The sequence below is a fragment of the Anolis carolinensis genome, chromosome 1 (genome assembly GCF_035594765.1).
Source record: "Anolis carolinensis isolate JA03-04 chromosome 1, rAnoCar3.1.pri, whole genome shotgun sequence".
Lineage (NCBI taxonomy): Eukaryota > Metazoa > Chordata > Lepidosauria > Squamata > Dactyloidae > Anolis > Anolis carolinensis.
The window spans coordinates 86,087,156-86,109,192 of NC_085841.1; the positions used below are offsets into that span (position 1 = coordinate 86,087,156).

At 39.6% G+C, this 22,037-nt stretch overlaps 1 protein-coding gene across 2 annotated transcripts in view; it reads left to right on the plus strand.

Annotated features, from left to right (window-relative positions):
- Nucleotides 1-21,475, plus strand: part of slc2a12 (solute carrier family 2 member 12) — a 39,936-nt gene extending 18,461 nt beyond the window's left edge. The window contains exons 1-5 of one of the 2 annotated variants that reach the window (XM_003223310.4): nucleotides 6,428-7,048; nucleotides 7,433-8,761; nucleotides 18,226-18,348; nucleotides 18,970-19,102; nucleotides 21,179-21,475. In XM_003223310.4, the coding sequence (XP_003223358.2) occupies nucleotides 7,441-8,761; nucleotides 18,226-18,348; nucleotides 18,970-19,102; nucleotides 21,179-21,284 (1,683 nt within the window). In that variant the 5' untranslated portion in view covers nucleotides 6,428-7,048; nucleotides 7,433-7,440 and the 3' untranslated portion in view covers nucleotides 21,285-21,475. Of the gene's footprint in view, nucleotides 1-6,427; nucleotides 7,049-7,432; nucleotides 8,762-18,225; nucleotides 18,349-18,969; nucleotides 19,103-21,178 lie in introns of those variants that run through there. The other variant, XM_008114546.2, reaches the window with a different exon arrangement.
- The last annotated feature ends 562 nt before the right edge of the window (nucleotides 21,476-22,037 follow it).

The following is a 22,037-nucleotide window of genomic DNA, read 5'->3' on the forward strand; positions in this document are numbered from 1 at the left end:
CTTTGCTAGGTCTTACTTTCAGGGGAGGCCTTATGTTTAGCAATTCAGCAAAACCTCTACTAGGTCTTATTTTCTGAGGATGTCTTATTTTAGGGGAAACAGGGTATCAATGGAAGAACAAATTACAGTTTGCATTGAAGGTTGGGGCTGAGGATGCAAATGAACCTATGATGAACCACACATTCCTTATCCCTGTTTTAAAGGTCAGGGTTCAATTCCTTACTTAACCACAGAAACCTACTGAGTGATCCTGGCTGGTGAAGAGCTGCCTGGAAGGTCTACTCGATCCGTTGAGTAATATCATCAATGGCTCTCTTGAACAGGGGTCTTCCCGGACAACCTAAAAGAGGCAAGGGTTCGTCCCTTGCTAAAGAAGCCTAGCTTGGATCCCATGACCCTTGCCAACTATCGTCCTGTCTCCAACCTCCCATTCTTGGGTAAGATGATAGAGCGGGCTGTGCTGGGACAATTGCAACAATTTCTGGATGATACAGCCGGCCTGGACCCTTTCCAGTCAGGCTTCCGCCCTGGCCATGGGACGGAGACAGTCCTGGTTGCCATCACAGATGAACTTCGTAGCCAGTCTGATAGCGGCGGATCAGCGCTACTGGTACTTCTCGACCTTACCGCAGCGTTTGACACTGTTGACCACGATCTAATGATTCACCGTCTCGCCATGTCCGGAGTTTGCGGTCAGGCCCTCAATTGGTTCAACTCATTTCTGCGAAACCGGAGCCAATGCGTGGAGTATATGGATCAAGTCTCCGACAGATCTTCCCTCCTATGTGGGGTACCCCAAGGTGCAATTCTCTCCCCTCTTCTCTTCAACATCTACGTTAGACCCCTTGCTAGCTTGGTTCGGAGTTTTGGCCTAGACTGCTATCAATATGCAGACGACACCCAACTCCTTCTGCGCTTGGAGCCTGGAGCAACGTCAATACCAGAAAATTTCACCTTATGTCTGGAGGCTCTGTCGAACTGGCTACGTGCTAGTAGACTGAAGGTGAACCCGGCAAAGACTGAGATTCTCTGGCATGGCCGTTCAACTGGTCTGACCCACTTGCTACCCACCTTCGATGGTGCTGCCCTATCTCCTTCTCCCACCGTTAAGAGCCTGGGTGTCGTTTTAGATTCGCAGCTGACAATGGAAGCTCAGGTCGCTGCTGCCAGCAAACAGGCCTTTTTCCATCTACGACAAGCGAGGCAACTGGCACCCTATCTATCTGATGAGGCTCTGGCAACAGTCATCCATGCCACGGTCACGTCTAGGCTGGACTATTGCAACGCCTTGTATGTTGGGCTTCCGATGTCCACGACCCGAAAGTTCCGTATTGTTCAGAATGCGGCAGCCAGGCTACTCACAAGAACACCCATGAAATGCCACATAACACCAGTGCTGCAGCATCTGCATTGGCTTCCAACTGATTACCGTGGTCTATATAAGATGCTAGTCCTGACCTTTAAAACTCTTTACAGCCAGGGCCCATCGTATCTTAGGGACAGTCTCTCCTTCTCCCATCATCGGAGGTCGCAACGACCATCCCAACGAGACTTACTCTGTGTACCGGGTCCTAGAGAAGTGCACTTGGAAAGGACCAGGCGCAGAGCTTTTTCTGTTTCTGCCCCTGCCTTATGGAATGCCTTGCCGCCCTATATGAGAGCCATGCGTGAGTTGGGGCCTTTTACCCTAGCACTCAAGACATGGCTCTTTACTAGAGCTTTTAATCCATTTTAATATTTTTTAATCAATATTTGTATGTATGTATTTTTATCCTTTACAATTTTATCTTGTAAATCGCCTAGAGCATCGTGGATGGAGGGTGATTAATAAGTAATTAAATGATGATGATGATGACTTGCACACCCTCAGGCGTAGATTTCCAAAGGTTGAAAATAATGGGCCACAAACCCCAAAATAAGTGAGAAGTCACTGCTGGGCCCTCACATGATCCTCAGGGCATTCTAGCCCCCAACTGAGGATAAAACTGGTTAATACAGTTTTTCCCCACATTAGGAAAAGTTGGGGAACAATCCTGAGCCAGTTCTGATTGGAAACTGGCCCCAATGTTCACATGGGCCAGTGCTTCCATCTTGCTTTCCTCATGCATGCTCCATGACAAGGAAGAAAGAGAATAGCATTTAGCTGTGTCAATTTTAGTGTTGCAGCAGCAGCAACCATGCAGCTGCTGCAATACACAGTTCCTTTGTTGAGTCCTACTTGACTTGGAGAGGTGAGAGGAATCATCCCTCCTTTCTCCACGTCACATGGGCATCTTTGCTGATATCAGCAAAAGTGCTGAGAGATGGCCAGGAGCTCTCCAGAATTTTGTGGCCGGTGTGGTGGTGGCAAACAAACGCGAAACAGGTAAGGGTGGGGCATCTGTCATGCTGTTGCAGCGGGATGAAGACAGGCCGTGTAGCAGTCCTCTGCGCTGGTCCAGAGTATTGGCACTTTGGACTAACCTTGTGGCATGAGTAAATGGACCTTTTTCCAGTTATTTTGCTCATGAAACAAAATAATACTTAACACACATCTCTCCCGTGTGTGCTTGTAAAAATACAATGATTAAAAAGTAAACTTTCATTTTTTACATTTGGAATTAGAGCCTGAGGTGGCCATTCCACTCTGTCTTATGTTAGTGCTGGCTTTCATCCACCATCTTTCTAGATTCCAGTTTACAGAAGCAGCATGATTACAACTGCACATGACTTGAATTTCAGAAAGGACATACTGTTTTAACATTCTTAGCACTCTGGATTTATATTCCATCAAATGTACTTAAATATGAGCAGACCTGAGATTCAGCTTTGCTTGTCGCCAGTGGTTTGCAGGCTGCATTATTTATGTCTAATCCAGCTTTTTCTCCAAGGAATCCACCCAAATATCTCAGAAAGGTTGGGATGGAGAAGGGGGGGGGGGGGCAGTGTTAGAAAGAAGCAACTGAAGATTGACATACATGATTTCAGTAACAAGAGATACATTTATTAGTCTCCCTTTGCTGATCAAACAAGATAAAGGAATTTAGCTTATATGTTTGCTGAATAGCTGCTGACATACTAATTTGCAAAGATATGTTGAAACATGTGAAAACTTCCTTCTAGAAACCAATAACAAGAGTCATTGCTAGGTACTTTCCGGAAACTAGGAGTCTTGCACACATCTACTCCAAAGTAAGTATTAGGCTCAGTAGGTTTTACTCTCAGGTAAGAGAATCTAATGTTACATGTTTTTATCTTAGGAAAAATGCCTTTGGGCAGCCTGGCAGTTTCCTGACATGCTCCTCCCCTCTGGCCTCATTAAATCATACTAGCACAAGGTTGTGGTACATGTTATTTTCAAGGCTTACGAACTCTCAAATTACTTGAGAGGTTTGATATTTTGTGCAAACTATGAGTTATGTTGGGGTGACTGGCAAAAGTAAGTGCCATATTTACCAGATAAAATATTTTTGTTTCTGACTTACATGCCACAAGTCACCTGACAAAAAGGAAACCCATAATGCAGGGATGTGAACCTTTGACTTTCCACAAATATCTGACTATAGTTACCGGCCAACACACATTTTGATGTTTCAAATGTTAGACCTTTCTAGATATATTTGAACTGCTGATTCCAAAATGGTACTAGTTTCCCTCTTTCAGCTCTAGTTTTTGAGATACAGAATATATACCATCTATCAGTCACCATCTTCTTACCCATAAAAAGCCATGATAAGCATATCTAAGAAATTAGAGCTGATGCAGTCTATCTAATGTAATTTTCTGAATCAGTGCCCCCAAATAAGTCCAGGAACAGGACAAAAAACCAAGACCCAATTTTTTTGTTGGGCTGTGTAATCATGTGTTGTTGGCCACATTAGTTGGAGATGAGGGCATTTTCAGGGTGGATAAACTAATATTTGAAAGTAGCACACTAGTAAGACAATAATCAGAATTAACTTGTGATAGAGGAAAACCAGGAGGAAAACTTAATCGAGTTATTTAATATGAACTGGTATATACCAGTTTCGGTATTGAGTTAGTGAAGAAGTGACCCATTGTCCATCTTACAGTTGTGGTCAGTTGTAATCTAGTGAGCACCACTGCAGAAGTCTATTGCATACAATGCAGCTATGGACAAGTCTACATAAGAACCATCAAACGCTGCACCCATACGAAAATCAAAGAATATAAAACACACTGCAGACTATTTCAGCCAGAAAAATCAGTAATAGATGAACACGTGATAAACCAAGCTGGGCACAGAATATTATTTGAAAACAGAAATTCAGGACCACTCTGACAATCACTTTGTCAGACTACTCAGAGAAGCTATTGAAATCCACAGGCACATGGACAACTTCAGCAGAAAGGAAGAAACCATGAAAATGAACAAAGTCTGGCTTCCAGTATTGAGAAGCACCACAATCAAGGTAGTAACTAATGAATACCACCCAGACACAGGAAGGCCCCAGGCAGCAAGCAATCAAGGGTCAGTGAACATCACCCAAACAAAGGATGCCACCAGGTGTAATGAAGTATGAATTTTGTATTCATGTTTGTTGTGTTTAACTATGTGCTTGTGGTTTGGTTGGGTAGGTGTGAGACGGCGGCAGCCATTTAGTGGCTCTCCTCTGAGGCAGTTGCCATGGAGATGTGGGCAGAGCCATCTGCCGAGGAGAGGAGAAGTGAAGAGGTTTTTAAAAGTGAAGGCTCAGTCTGTGCTCTGATGAGGCACAGGGAAGATTGATTCCAGGTTAATGGGATCAAGGAGATTCAATTGTTCATTTTGAGTCGGTTTCAAATAAATTTGGTGACTTATTTAATGTAGTCTGTGTCCTGGAAAGGCACAGAGAATCTGTGATAGTATATCACAGGGGTGACTGATTTGAAGTCACTGGATAGTCCAAGTTTCAGACTTTGGGAACCAATCCCAGCTGGACTCACAGAGATCCATTGAAGTAACAGGTTAAAAGGAGCAGAGGAAGAAGTTTTAACTACTTTAAGTAAAAGAAGTGATACTTTAGAGAGTTTGATTCATCCCATTCTAGTATTGTAACTGTTAATAAGAATACCTCTAATCTTTTGTAACCACCAAGCTTGTGCCTGAATAAACTTGATATTGTTCTTTTTACATCAAAGCCTCTGTCATCTATAGACTCCCTCAGCACAATTGCGCTACCATTTTAACACCAAATAAAGTAAAAGGCTTCCTTTGAGCTATTGGGTGGTTGAGCACTTTTATACTCTAAAGGTGTCTCTCCACATAGTGATGGCTGCATTTCCACTAATCGGTGGCTGTTATCTTTTATTATTTGGGACATCTATTTGTTATTAATTGGGTCTTCTACACTACCCTCTTTTACAAATTGGTGGCAGCGGTGGGATAAAAAAGATCCCCCCCTGCCTGAAAGAGCCTTAGTCCTTTACACCAGGTAATAAACACTTCAAGAACAAAGGCTACTTCCAGTCAGATGCCCTCACTAATGACTATGCAATCTTCTCAGTTACTCACATGCTAATGGATGGATCCCACTCAACTTTTAAATCAGACTTGCTAATTGCACCCTTCACACTTGTTGAATATTGGTTTTTCTCGCGCCCTGGACATTCCACAGGTATATATACTCCACTTGCTTTACCACCATCAGATTCTCTGAAGATTTCAGCCACAGAGGCAGGTGAAATATCAGGAGAGATGCTAGAACACGGCCAGACAGCTCTAAAATCATACAACACTCCTAAAAGCAGAAACATTTTAAGTGTCTGAGAGAAAGTAATCATAGCTATGAAAAAACCACCTTATGTAGATTAGGATGGGGATAAGAAATGATTAATAAACTAGGGATTTCTCTCCAGCATCATATGAATGAAGAGGTTTCTGCTGCTAAAATACATTTCTAGAACATGGCTTTTTTATTTACATTAACAGAAAAAGCATGAGTTAACAATGTTTGACCACCAACAATTTTAATAAAAAGAGGAAACCTGATAATAGTAAACAAATATTATCCAGCAATGGTTGTCATACAAAAGGGTGCACTGGAAGCAGAATGTGAGCAGTTACTTTTGTATTGTGATAATAAACAGGATTTGCAGCTATTGAAGGCAGTGTTTACTCTCTCTAATGAAAATAAAATGGCAATATGCTCTCCACTAAGTCACCATCTTGAGGTTTGTTCATGTCTTCCATTCTTGATATTGCTGTCATTACAATATTAGGCAATAGGTGATTTAATTAATAATCAGAAAGCCAGAGGTTGCTGATAAGTGAGAGCTCAGAGTCCTGATTTCAAATGGAGCTTGTAACCAAGTAAGCATTATGTAACAATGCTTGAAAAACTTATTGAATTTTTCAGCACAGGATATGGCAATGGTAATTCATTTAATTTATGTAATTAAGGATTAAGCAGATTAATATCAACAGTTGTTAATCAGATCCTAAATTTGATGGAGCTTAGTACCCTAGCATGTCCTAGTCAAGCTCGGTTGATTCTGGTTTAGTGTTCCATCCTAAATAATGAAAACCTGTGTATGCAAAATCTAAAAATAAAGACATCAAAGTGGCAATAAAAAACTGGCAAAAAGGATCAAAACTATGATTAATATGTCTAATAAATTAGAATTGTAATTAATATACCTATGGAAGTATGGAATAAGAGTGAGGGAGGAAACATTCTTCCTTTCAAGTAGGAAGTTTCTATACTAACACAACTTGACCATCTTTCTCTATTTTTGTTTAATTTAGTTCCTAGTTCAAGACTGACACTACAGAGCAAACAAATACTAACAGAATTGTTGAATGTGAATAATGCACATGTCAGAAACTGTCTCTGTTCTTATCTAAAATGCAACCATTTTGTTGGAAAGTACTTCTGGTACAATTATTCTTGGTCTTCGGCCTATGTCTCAAAGAACGTACTAAATCTAATAGATACAGTATGAAGGGACATGTCTTGTTATTAACATAATCTTATCAGCATTCCTAACTAGTCATTCTTCTCCCATTCTAATTAGCAAATCCATGTTCTGACAGATTATGGAATTACTGAATGAAAAGCCAATCAAGGTGGGTGATGACAGCTACACTTTTTCTGAATATTGATGCAACATCCAGGCAAACCATAACCCATTGGATTTAATCTGTCTTCCACAATTTTGTGTGAAGCTCTCCATACTTGCTTTACCACATTCCACTCCTGACTTAGGAAGTTTCATCCTGATCTCACACAACTTATTTGATGTTATCCCTTTCCTTTACCCTGGCTTTGTTCACTGGCTCCACATAGAAGTTTGGTTTTAAAAGATGGAAATTTTAATTATCTTGTATGTGGTGTTTCCTTTATAGAGTTCTTCATTGTTTTAACCTGTTATCATTTTGAAAGGGCTGTAGGATGTCTGTTTTATGATGATGCAGAAATAAAACAATGTTTCTCCTATTTTTTAATTCCAGGCTGTGGAATGCTTACACTGCTGTCATCTGCCATTGCTGCTCTTAGTGGTTTTTTGATGGGATATGAAATAGGAGTTATCTCTGGAGCTGTTCTCCAGCTGAAAAGCATATTAGCACTTTCATGCCAACAACAGGAGATGGTTGTCAGTGCTCTTCTCATTGGTGCCTTCCTAGCTTCATTAACCGGTGGCATCCTCATAGACAAATATGGACGACGAGTTACCATCATGTTATCATCATGTTTACTTGTGCTGGGCAGTCTGATTTTGATACTCTTTGCCTCATATGGATTCCTTATAGTAGGACGGATTGCGATAGGGGTTTCCATTTCACTTTCTTCAACTGCAACATGTGTGTATATTGCAGAGATTGCTCCTCCGCATCGAAGAGGCTTGCTTGTGTCTTTGAATGAACTGATGATCGTATTAGGTATCCTTTTTGCCTATGTTTCAAACTATGCCTTTGCCAGTGTAAACTATGGCTGGAAATATATGTTCAGCCTTGTCATTCCATTGGGGATTGTTCAGGCCATTGCTTTATACTTCCTTCTGCCCAGTCCACGGTTCCTGGTTATGAAAGGTTTTGATGAAGCTGCTAGCCAAGTACTCAGAAAGCTCAGGGCAACATCAGACACTACTGAAGAACTTGCTGTGATCAAATCTTCCTTGAAGGATGAACGTCAGTATAGTTTCTTGGATCTGTTCCGTTCAAAAGACAACATGAGGGCTCGGATGCTGATTGGAATTACCCTAGTGTTTTTCGTACAAACTACAGGTCAACCCAATATTTTATTTTATGCATCTACTGTTTTGAAATCGGTTGGGTTCCACAGCAATGAGGCAGCAACCCTGGCTTCTACTGGTGTTGGAGCAGTTAAAGTGATCAGTACAATCCCTGCCACCCTTTTTGTGGACCGTATAGGAAGCAAAACATTCCTCTGTATCGGCTCTTCCCTCATGTCTGCGTCATTAGTCACAATGGGCTTCGTAGTGCTTAATATACATGTGAATGCCACAACTGTTTGTAAAAACCATTCCTTCGAAAATACCACTTTCCAAGGATTAGAAAAACTCACATCCACAAATGAAACTCTGAAGGAGCAATTTGCTGGCATGGCTTCATATACCAAAAGTCCACAATGGAAGGCTAAAATGGCAAATGCATTAGTGCAGAACAGAACAACCTTGGAAGAAGCCACAGTTTATCCCACAAACCAAGCAGAATTCCAGCTGAAAACAGAAGCTTTGGAAGTCCGATCTGGTCTGAAATGGCTGTCTTTGGCTGGGTTGCTTGTTTATGTGGCTGCATTCTCCATAGGACTTGGACCAAGTAAGTGTTTCATATTTTTCTACTCTTTATTTTAATTTTAATTGCTAAATAACTTTGAGTGTAAGGCACTTAGACCAATGTCACTGAACATTAAAAGCCCTTGGTTTAGAGAAAACCCAAAACCTCGCAAAATAAAGTTTTGTCATGTCGGCCACCTAAAGAAGGCCTGGTCCAGTTTTATACAAGCTGCAACTGATTTGAGTATTCTTCAGAAATTTGAAGGCACCTGATCTTTATCTCTATCATAGGTACATAAAAAATAGATAGCTGACAGTTAAAACTGCTCTCCATTGCACAAATAGCGCTTTCATCTTTGGATTCAATGGAATGTACCATTAAGTAAGTGATTAGTTAGTAAGTTAGGATTTTACAAACTGACAATAGGTGGGTTTTTAATGCTGTTCAGTGATATTTTTAACATTTGTATATAGGATTATAATATGTTTTAATATTGTTAATGTTTAATACTTTAACTTTATAAATATTTTGTTTTTCTACACTTTATACTTCTATTAATGATTTGTATTGTTTTGAGTTTGTTGTTTTAAATATGTTATTAGTTGTCTTGTGTCCAATTGTTGGGAGAGGCAAGATAGAAATGAATACACTTTTATACACCTAGCCTGTGTGGAATTTATAGAAGAGATGAAACTGGAGATGAACCTGTCTGGAACTGGATATTTTTAGCGGAGGTCCTGTTGTGTATTCCTCTACTCTCAAGAGACTGGGTTGATGAGTTCATAAGGCAGGGCATTCTCAGGCCCCTTCAACACAGCTGTATATAGTCCATATTGAACTGGATTATATGGCAGTGTGGACTCAGATAACCCAGTTCAAAGCAGATATTGTGGATTATCTACCTTGATATTCTGGGTTATATGGCTGTGTGGATGGGCCCTCCATTGTGGCACTAATTTGTGGCATAAATTATTTTAAAATGCTTCTTCCACCATGTAAAAGGACCAAGTGTTAGGAGGGAAGTCAGACTGTTTCCATTTCTACTTAACTGAGGCGGCACTCATGTTATTTGGGCCTTTGCCCAGATGTGAAAGAGAAACTCAGGAGGTATTTTCAAATTAGTTCTATATATTTTAGTCAAAAAATATTTGTATGGCCTGCTTATTGAGCTGCTTGAAGAAAAGGGAAAAGAAGTCCATTAATAATTACAGTCAAGGTATACAATCAAGGTATACAACCAATTTTCTAAAGATAAAACATTGGAGTGGTTATTTATCTTGATATTCTCTGAAATCACTCCTGATGAGTAGATCATGGATGAACTACTTTCAGGTCTGTCCTGAGAGAAAGGTGGGATATTAAATACTTACATATATACATACCTAAATCCTCCAAAATGTTTTGAAGGAGATAAAGTGCTTTTTCATATCTGCATATCCTATAACAGTGATGGCCAACCTATGACACGCATGTCAGCACTGACATGCCTAGCCATTTTTGCTGACACGCTGCCGCATGCAGATTGATTGGATGACTAATGTCGTTTGTGGCCAAATTTGGTGTGATTTGGTCCAGTGGTTTTGTTGTTTACTCCATGGAAATTATGCACATTACACACACACACACATATAAAATCATTCTATTATTATTGTAGTATATTATTATATTATTACTATTATATTATTATTATATTATTCATTATTCATGACTACATTGAAACTACAATAGAGAGAAATCAGCATGGAAATTGCAAGAGGTACCATAGATTGTTGTACGTGGAAATAATGGTAGTAAATAGTTTTTAATTTATTAAATACAGTTATATAGTACAATTATATATTTTTGTTATTTAAACTATATATATATTGTGAAATTATGGTTTTTTTCTCAAAGTGACACACCACCCACATCATGCTAGGTTTTTTGGTGAATTTTGACACACCAAGTGCAAAAGGTTGCTCATCATTGGCCTATAAAATTCCCCAGTGTTTTTTTAACACTGTTCTGTATTTTTTTGCGTTACATTGTTAAAAATTAGCTAAATAAATACTGTAACACATACATGATTTAACAGCAATCCCAGATATTGCTTGTTATGTGAGTCTAAAATGTTACACACAAGAGCCTATTGTTTCTCAGTAACAAAAAATATTTACTCATTGCTTGTACAACATGCTCAGTTTAGCAAATGTTTGAGTTCTTGAGGGCCATTTTTGTTTTTAAATATAGCAGAAGTGATTTGCAATAATTATATACTATATGTACACACTCACTTAGAGATACATTAAGGATGATTTTTTTAAATGAAAAAGCAACACGTTACCAATGCATTGTTTTTTTAAAACAGATTGACACATTGTATTCAAAGCTCAGCTTAATACTAATATATTGCTTTAAAAAAGACAAGCTCTCATAAATCTAGATAGTGACACATACCTAATTACGTGTGTGCACAAAAAAAGTGAAGATGCTTTTACTTAGTAAGTGTAGATATCTTAGTTTTACTGTTTTCTAGGTGTCTGTGAAAACAGTATTCAGCCTAAAAGTAAAATATAGAGCCCCTAGGATAGAGAAAGGACAATTTGGGGTGCACAAGGGGCCAAAGGTGGTGATTAGTTCCCTCAAAAATGTGAATACATTCCTCCAAGCCCCGCTTATCACTGGAAGTAACATTTCCAAGCTCTACTTCTTAGTAATGCAGGTACTGAAACATGGGAGACAACCATAAACTCTTGGCAACATTTCAAGAGCTGTTTATTACTCCACACACAGAAGCTTTGCTGGAATAAGTTGTTTTTTGTTTTCCTCTTTTTCTTTGCTCAGAGACTTTAATAAATCACATGTGATCAATAATACAGTAGCACAAAGACATTCCAGTAGATTGCCTTGTGTTTACACCAGTGCTATTGGGAAAACTGTCCTATCCAAGATGACTGATGCTCATCGCAAGCAAAATGTTTCCCTGTGTTCAGGTGAACAATGTGAGGCACTGCAAGTACCTCAGCAAGGCAACTGAGGACCAAACAAGAACAAACTTGCCTTGAGGTTGTGAAAAGGAACCATTACAAACTTCACATCTCTTATACATTATGTTGGCTGCACTGCCAGCTTCAGATGCTCCATGAGTCAGGCCCACAGAATGTTAGGATTTGACATTTACCCCCTCCCCCATTTCTAATCCACTTGGTCGTGTTCTGTTTCTTTTTAAAAAGAAGTGCTACTTTCAAACTTAAAATGGTGCTTCTGTTTCTAAATGCCCAAATGCAATGTACCAAGTTATGCCTCTTGCTCTCCTACATGTCTTCTCCCTGTCACATTAGCAGCTCAAATATAGCTTTGCCGAATAGCAACTGGAAAAGGGCAGCAGGGTAGAGGAACATCAGGGTGGAGATTTCAGAATATGTCTCTCTACCTTGTTAAGATCTGATTTGACAGTGACAAAATAATCTTTCACCCCATCTTTTCAGCTGTTTTCTCCTCAAACTTCCACCCTTTGTCCTCAGTTTATTTCAGTTGATGCAAACTATGTTTTCACACATCTCATAATTTTGGAGAAGAAAGGAGGGGCTGAATCTTTTCCTTCTCTGTAGATTCAAGCAAGATCAATCTGCTGCAGTATCACCTAGTTGTAACTTTTGCCATTTTGACTGCCCTCTCATATTGCTTTGCCATATATGTCCAGGATTTAATATGTGAAATGTTGGAGAGCATGTAACTGGTAGAGGGTCCGCATGGTGTGATGGTTTGAGCACTGGACTGCAACTCTGAAGACCAGTTTTCGAATCCCTGCTTGCCATGAGACCCACACTCTCTTAGCCTCAGGGGAAGGCAATGGCAAACTTCTTCTGAATATATCTTGCCAAGAAAAGCCTGCCTTAGGGTTATCATAAGCCAGAAATGAGTGGAAGGCACACATCAACAATGTAACTGATCATACGTCAGCTCCCATGCTTTTTCCACTCAGCTGAAATGCCATGGAGTAGTGACAGCCAATTGTTTCCCAATATACCCCACTGGTGCCTATGAATAACTAAGGACAACTACCAAACAAACGTTGGGATTCTTGAATCCCAAGAATCACAGTTGCTTTCATCTGCCATGGGCTGGAGTTTTTAGGTAGATCTGCCAACTCTAAGGCCCCTTCCACACAGCTGAATAAAATCCCACATTTTCTGCTTTGAACTGGAATATATGGTAGTGTAGACTCAGGTAACCCAGTTCAAAGCATATATTGTGGGATTTTCTGCCTTCATATTCTGGGTTATATGACTGTGCGGAAGGGCCCTCAGATAACCCAGTTCAAAGCAGATATTGTGGGTTATTCTGTCTTGATATTCTAGATTATATGGCTGTGTGAAAGGGCACTAAACCTGTTTCTTAAGTAAGATAACACCTTTGTTTCTTCATAGTATATTGCACACCTTTCCTGGCCCACAAAACAGGTAGCCAGAGTTTGCTTAACTGGTCTCTTTTTTTCCATTTAGCACATTCTAGCAAGAAAAGAAAAGTCATAGGTGAGTGTTCCTGGCAGTGTTGGTTTTCCTGTCACCAATGGGTGGTTCTTCTTGTCACCACTTCTTTTGACTGGTGAAACAGTTCTAGGCAGTCCCATGGGACTGAAACAATCCCATGTCCTCACCTGGACATATCATAATGAAACATGACTAGACATTCAATAGTCCAGGATACTGCCTATTTAAGATGAGTATCTTTGTTTGCACATCACACACAAAATTCATTTATATTTTATAGACACTTTATAACCTAGCCCGGTGGTTCTCAACCTTCCCAATGCCGTAACCCCTTAATATAGTTCCTTATTTTGTGGTGACCCCCAACCATAAAAATATTTTCATTGCTATTTCATAACTGTAATTTTGCTACAGTTATGAATTGTAATGTAAATATCTGATATGCAGGATGTGTTTTCATTAACTGGACAAAATTTGGCACAAATACCCGATACACCCACATTTGAATACTGGTAGGGTTTCGGGTGGGGGAATTGATTTTGTCATTTGGGAGTTGTAGTTGCTGGGATTTATAGTTAACCTACAATCAAAGAGCATTCTGAACTCCACCAATGATAGAATTGAACCAAACTTGGTACACGGAACTCCCATAACCAACAGAAAATACTGGAAGGTTTTGGTGGGCATTGACCTTGAGTTTTGGAGTTGTAGTTCATCTACATCCAGCCTTCTCTGCCAAAAGGGTTCCTAAGATGTGTTCCTAAATATGTGTTTTCTGATGATCTTTGGTGACCTCTCTGACACCCCCCTCACGACCCTACCAGGGGTCCCGACCCCCAGGTTGAGAAACACTGGCCTAGCCTGAAGGAACTTTATACAATATTTTAATACATTTGTGCACGAAATAAAGTTTATGTACATTAAACTTTCAAATAGCAAAGGTGTTACTGACTTAGACACTCATGTGGATAATTTTGGAGTATTTCAGATTTTGGAATTGTGAATGCTCAGCCTGTAGTAGGTTTTGCATTGTTTATTTATTTACAAAATATTTCCCTGCTTTATCCTGATCTTTTATTATAGAGTATGCATAGAAAATATTTAGCAAAGAAAAACGATGGATGCTGCATTGATAGTTGTTGTCTTAAAGGGTTGGTACTGGGGTGGGCTTGCTGGCAGTACAGCTCTTCTCCATCCTACTTCCATCCCAAGTTAGGATGGAACTGTGTGTTCATCAAGCCTTGGGTTGTGACAAGGCCTCGCTCCAGTCATAATTTTGCCAGAGGTAAAGGAGAAGATGACAACCCCACACACCCTCCCTATATTTTGTGAACAGAAACCACCTGGATTGGAAGCTTCTTCCTCATCAGGAATGGTTTATTCACCATAAACTGTGTTTTATGCTCAATGTCTGTTTTATGCCCAAGGCACTGCACTGTAGGCCATTTTAAGGGTCGCAAATTAAGCTGTGAAGCACACACGCTCTGTTACCCAAGGGAGAAGAATGCTAGGGGGCTCAAGAGAAATAATGGGATGGGTGCAAATTACCCAGGATTACCTGTTGTTGTGCTTATAATGTTGTACTTATACTAGAGATTATGCATAAGTTTGCCTTTTGACATCCATGTAGACTGTGCTACATATATTTATTATATAGACGAGTGAGTACCCGGTTGGGTCTGTAAGAGAGAGGTTCTCTGACATTTTGACTATCAGCTTAGAAATATACATGTCTATATGTTCTTTATAATAATACTTAGGTTTGAATGGTAAAATTGACATTATTTCTTCACACACAGTGTTACATAGACAGCTAAAACTAACTTGAACACAATACTGGGAATTTTAAAATTGTTTTGAAATTTTATTTCTACTTTACACCATTTACCTTGGACTTTGACATAGATATCTGTGCCTAATTGGTGGGTGCCACTTCTGTCATACAATTTCAGAAGCAATAGCCTCAGTCTGCTTAATGGTAAGGCCTCCTCTGTCCATTGTTTCAAATTACACAATTGACAGGCCTTTCTGGGGTGGGATTTGTACCTCTGTCTAGTTATTGATTGCAGTTTTTGAGCTCCTTCTTTCCAGGGCAGTTTTCCACTTTTTGATTCTATTGCTTAATCTATTGATTAATCTTCCCTTTGAAAGTATATTCTATGATTTTGGCAGCCTCCCCTTTCTGCTCTTTCAGACATTCTGCCCTCATTACTTAGGGGATAATCCTGTTCCTTATCATCCCTTAGCTGGTGCCACTTCTTAATACTTCATTTCCTTCAGAGGCTTTGATATTCCTTGCCTCATTCATTTCTAAACTGTAAGTCTGTCCTAATCTGTTTTTGACCACAATTGTACCTTTGAAACTTCTAAAAAATAATTTCCAGTACTGTACTTTGAACTTTGAGGGGAAAAACTGCCATAAGCTTGCTTTCTGCTCTAAATACTAGGCAGAGAAGAAAAGTCAAGAAAGAATATAAATTATTTCCTGTATTATTAATATTGCATATTCATAGCAACGTCTAATATTTAAAAAGAAAGTTAATGGATGCTTCAGATATATATTCAGGAAATAACATATATTTCCTCCTTATCAATGAGATAACTAACTGATAAAGACTTTAAGTCAGATAAGCTTAGTCATGGCTCAGTGGCTATTTTGTAGGTAGTCCTCCAAGGTCATAGCCCTGATTGGAAAGTATCTCAAAGGCATGTAAGACCTGAATCAAGTCCTGCTTTACTCAGACTTCCCTTGGATTACTGTGTCCAGTTATCAAATCCACAGTTCAAGAAAGATATTGACAAGCTGGAAGGTGTCCAGAAAAGAGCAACCAAAATGGCGTGGTGGAGTCCGACACAGGCTAGATGGCCATCTGTCAGGAGTAGTTTGATTGAGTGTTCCTGCATGGCAGGGAATGGGCTGGCTGACCCTTGTGGTCTCTTGCAACTCTGGGCCCTTCCACACAGTCATATGGCCCAATATATCAAGGCAGAAAATCCCACATCTGCTTTGAACTGGCTTATCTGAATCCACACTACCATATATTCCAGTTCAAAGCAAAAGGTGTGGGATTTTATTCAGCTGTGTGGAAGGGGCCTCAATGATTGTGTTCTATGATTCTTAGGCCCCTTTCACACAACTGAATAAAATCCCACATTGTCAATTTTGAACTGGAATATATGGCAGCATGGACTCTGATAACCCAGTTCAAAGCAGATGTTGTGGGATTTTCTGCCTTGATATTCTGGATTATATGGCTGTGTGGAAGGGCTCTTAGACGAGAGCCAGGCAACTGCATGAAACGGCTGGAACAGAGCTAGGTTTGTTCATCAGACCAGCGATTTAAACTGTTTTATGTATTAGTAACAGTATCATAGTGTTCCCTCACTGTCATCCTGAAGAAGGTATTATGATACATTCTGTCCAAGCACAGTCTTGATTCACATTTGATTGAGCAAAGTAACATGTTAAATACGTAATCCAGGATGAACTGCAACACTAAACGCTGCCATTGCAGTCTGATAACTGGCAGTCAAACATTGGAATGTCATACATAAAGGGCAGCGAGTGGGCAGGTGTTAGTCTTATCTTCTCCAGAAATGTGTTAGCTAATGGAGACAGAGAGCCGTGAACTATGCCAGCTGTCAAAATTCAGGTGGTCTTGTTGAGCAGAGAGCTGGAGAATGGGATTTTCACTTGCAAATGTTTATTATGGAAAGCTGGTGCCTGTGTAGGCATTGCCCAGGAGGAAAGATCCTTTTGGGTTGCTGTGATTGCTTGCTAGAAGGGAAAAAAGGCATTTGAACAGTAAAAGGAGACACTGATAAAGAAGAAGCTTCCACGATTTTGGTGGTGGTGGTGGTGATCTATCTTCCTGTAGCTGTGGTTTTATAAAGCATGGTAGAGGTTTCCACTACCAGAATTTATAATTTTGTTTTTACACCCGGACACAACCTTCTCCGATCTAGTGTCTTTCAGCTGTTTAGGACTACAGCTTTGTTGCTGGCCTGTGGTGGCCAAGATTAATGGGAATTGTAGTCTGAAAGTGGTAAACTGCCTTGGTAGCACATTCCAATGTATATTTAATCAGAAGTATGGTAATGGAACTTAATTCCAGGAAATGTACTGCAGGCAATCCCCGAGTTACAAACATCAAATTTACAAACAACTCATAGTTAAGAATGGGGGTAAGATAATAGGAAGTGAGAGGAACCTATTCCTCAGAAGGGAAATTCACTCATGAAAGAGTTATCATGGGGAAGTGAAGCTTTCTCACCAATCCTTGTTTCCATAACCAGCCAAATTTTTCAAAATCCAGTAATCACAGGGACAGAAAGTGAGGTGAAATCTCCTGAACAGGAGCACAGACAATAAAACGAACACCTTAGGGGTGTTAACCTTTCCATATGCTATCTAAAGCTAGTGAGCTACCTAGCTAGCCAGACAAACAGACAGACAGACATTCAGACTGGAATTAACATTTTCTGACTTACATACAAATTAAACTGATCTCTTGAATTTGTACCTGTTCTGACTTACATACAAATTCAACTTAAGAACAAACATACACAACCTATCTTGTTCATAACTTGGGGGCTACCTGTATATGGTTGCATCTTAATTCACAAAATTTGGAAACATGATAAATGACCAATTTTCATATAACATGTCTAGTAAATTTAATAGCTCTCATTGGAGAGTTAGCTTCTGCATATAGTAGGCACTTGGTAAACACAAGAGTTGGTATCCAGGTAGCTCCCCGTGAATACCAAAATATTTGGATGCCCCAGTTACATTATATACAGCACAACCCCCTTATTCATAAACTCAGTATCCACAGTTTTGCTTACCCACACTCCAAAAACATCGCACCGGAAGTGTTCAGGTTGGCCATGATCCCCACATCTCCTCTGTCGCTTTCAGCACCCATGCTGTAGTAAACAACTCAACAAAAGTCACGAGTTCAGTCTGGAAGCATGTGAAGCTGGACTAGACCATTTTAATTAACATGTTAAATGTTTATGCTTGAATTTCAGTGTCGTGGTTGGTATTAAGTGAAATATTTCCAGGTGGGATCAGAGGAAGAGCAATGTCTCTAACTTCCAGCATGAACTGGGGTGTTAACCTCCTAATCTCATCAACGTTTTTGACTACAACAGGTAAGGATAGAAGGGCTGTGGGTGAGCATAATGTGGATCGTTTTGCTTGTGGCTGATATTCAGCTTAAAAGGAAGAAATAAATCCAGGTGCTGGCAGCATTTGAACATAATTCCAAAAATCTGGAAAGCACTCAGCATTTTAGGTCCCAGTACAGTCATAGCTTAGATATCTCTGCCATGTTATTTTTAGCACTTACACAAAATGAAAACTATAATAATAATGAAACTTGCCTCTAGGGTGCTTCCTTAGATAACAATCTGTTGGCAAGATACTTTCAGGAGAATGAGAACCTGCATACATTAAACTGAATCAGTCTTGGCATTGGCCATTTTTATTTCTTGGAATCCTTCAATCTGTATTGCAGCAGTGATTGGTAGCTCTTGTGTCAATGGGAGGGTGAACCCGCTCACTAGCTATTCTGTTAGTGTGCATATGTGTATGCTTATACATACATTTACTTTAAGGACAAAACTTGTGGAACCTTCTGATTATCTTCTTAACTGTCTGTATCTTTATTTCATTTTCAATAAACTGTCATATTGTGGCAATCTCACCTGTCAGGCCTGGGAGCCTCAACTATCACGTTTCTGACACTAACTGATGTTTTTTTTATTCCATAGACCTAATTGGCTTACCATGGATATATTTTATTTATGCCCTAATGAGTCTAGCATCCTTAGCTTTTGTCATCATGTTTATACCTGAGACAAAAGGATGCTCCCTAGAGCAGATATCTATTAAATTGGCCAAACAGTAAGTATTAAATGCAATTCTATAAAGCTATGTTGTTAACACAATGTTAGGATATCATTATATTCAATAATTATTCAAATGTGATAAACCTGTATGGTACAACTCTCCCTTTATAGCAGTGGTTCTCAACTTGTGGGTTCCCAGATGTTTTGGTCTTAAACTCCCAGAAATCCTAACAGCTGGCAAACTAGCTAGGATTTCTGGGAATTGTAGGCCAAAACACCTGGGGACCCTTGAGAACCACTGCTTTACAGGTTATTGATTGAAGCTAGGATGAAATGTTTCCTCAAGTCAAGCTGGTTCATGAAATGGTTTCCTTAAACAGGAAAATTCTGCCATCTTGTGGACAATTCGCATTTTTGCAATAATGGAAAAAGAATAAATAGCTGATACCGATTCCTAGCCATTTCTTTTCTTCCTGATTTAAAAGCCCATATGAAAGAGCTTTTGTAATGGATCCTGCTTCTGGGTTGGCCCATTATTTCCAAACTCTTGAGCTCCTGTCCTTACCCTTGACCCTTAAGATCCTTCTCCGGATTGGGAACCTGGGCCTCAAAATGTTCCTTCTATATTGACCAATAGATGCATTGGTCAGTGGGTTTACTGTGGTAAGTATAACCAGGCTTTCTATCAAAATGTAACAGGAACAAGGAAGAGCATATTAATGCATAGTTAGATCACATTTGAATCCCGTTAACTATTTGATCATTCAGAGCTTCTTCAGAGAGCTCAGTTTTTCCCCTGCCTGATTTTCTTATGTCCATTCCAGCTTTTCCCTAGACCAGTGGTTCTCAACCTGAGGGTCTCCAGATGTTTTTGGCCTTCAACTCCTAGGAGTCCTAACAGCTGGTAAACTGGTTAGGATTTCTGGGAGTTGTGGGCCAAAAACATCTGGGGACCCCAGGTTGAGAATCACTGCCCTAGACCACCTTTCCCTTTTATGTTGTGTGCCTTTAAGTTATTTCCAACTTATGATTACTCAAAGGTGAGCTTATCACAGAGTTTTTGGCAACTCAGAGTGTGTGACTCATCTCTTGCCCAAGGTCACTCATTGGATTTCCATTGTTAAGTGGGGAATTGAACCCTGGCCTCCAGTGTCATAGTCCAAAGCTCAAACTGCTGTCGCTCTTGCTTTAGCCTTTCTTTCTGCAATATTTTTCCTATATCTAGGCTATCTCTTCCCCCCACCCCAATTCAACTACTATAATCTGTCCTCTGTTTCTAGGTCATCTTTCCCCTTCTCTCTGCAATCTTTCCCCTAGCCCTAGGCCATCTTTCTCCATCTGCTGTCTGTCTCTCAGAGATAACTCTATGTTTTGTATCCTTTCTTCCTCATGGACCTCTTTTCACTGCATCCTCAGAATTGTGATTGATTGCACCAAACAGGTTTGTCCAGCAGCAGAAAATTATCCCGCTCTTGCTGGACACAAAGCAATGATATAATCCCAGGGGTTCCTCAGGAGTCCCAAAGGATGATGCCTATTGCTCTGCACAGCAACAGGCAAGGATTATGGCTATTGCTGTGCTTTCAGATACAGGAAAATAGACAGGCACTGTTATGACACTGCCATCACTATCCATTGACCAGGAAATGACCGGGGGGATGGGACTTTGGTTCTAAAGAATTCTAACCATAAGAAGGACCAAATAAGTGATTTATAATGTGTAATTTTTATTTATACCATTGCAGCTCCCCAAGAGGATGCCAGCCATTATCTAAAGTAGAGCTTCTTAAATGTTTCCATTTGGGACCTCTTTTGGCCTGAGAATTTTTAAAATGACCCCCAGTATATAGAATAGGTATAAAAATCAAACATTTACAGATTACAAATCAGCATTTACAAGATTTGCTAGACAGGCAATTTTCCTTTTTATGAAGTACAACTGAAGCATCTTCTGCGGAGTCCACTGCAAACACTGCACAACAGATTCATGCAAATATCTAAAACAGCCACTAGGTTTTGGGACCCCAACATTGAACTAAGAGGACCCATAGCTTAAGAAGCAGTAGTCTGAAGGGATAGAAATGCTAATTATTATTATTATTATTTTAAAAAAATACTTCTCTTCTTCCAGAAAGCACACAAAGAACAATCTTTGCTGGATGGGCCGCCGGCAGGATCAGCTGATAGAATCAACTATAGAACTTCCCAACAAAGAAACTCATCAAGAATTATACTAGACAGAAGATAGTGAATGTAAACAATGCTAGAAGGTTGTTTTTTTCTCAGAGGACAAGATGGTAGAACACTGAGAATTGTTGCCATTGGATTCATATATAATATATATATATACTCTTAACTATATTGCATTTTGCAGAGGTTCTTTTGATCAGTGAACACTACAAGAAATAAATGTTTTTGCACATTTTGAGCACAGACCTCTGAAAGATCCCCTCCTTACTAGGTTACAGAAATTGATAGTAATAGCTTTAGAAACATGGTACAAAAAATCTGGTTAAACAAATATTTTAATTATTTTAAATGTAAGGAAATGAGTTATTATTAAGTTCAGCATCACACGGACAACCTTGTTCAAGCACTTCTTTTATAGATTTACTTCAAATTCAAAATATTGAGGATCTACTCAGAGACCTCATACTTGAACAGAATATGCTCCATATTCTAGCCCCACAATTTGGAAAAATGTCTTGTATTATTTGTTTAGAGGAAGTGAACAGCCAAAATGGCAAAGTTGACATCTCCTCCTCATGGGCATGGAGTATCTGAGGCTCAATGAGGCTCATTGAAGTAATATTTAGCATTGTGTACAAAATAGATCTTTCTGTTATGATTTGAAAATCTACAGCTACAGCTTCTTTAGCAACTGCGAAGGGAAAAGCTAGCTTTTTAGGCACAGCATAAAGTCATAAAGAAAAAGATTTAAGAACATAGCTGTTTTTCAATCAATTGGACTCAATCAAATAATTGTTTAA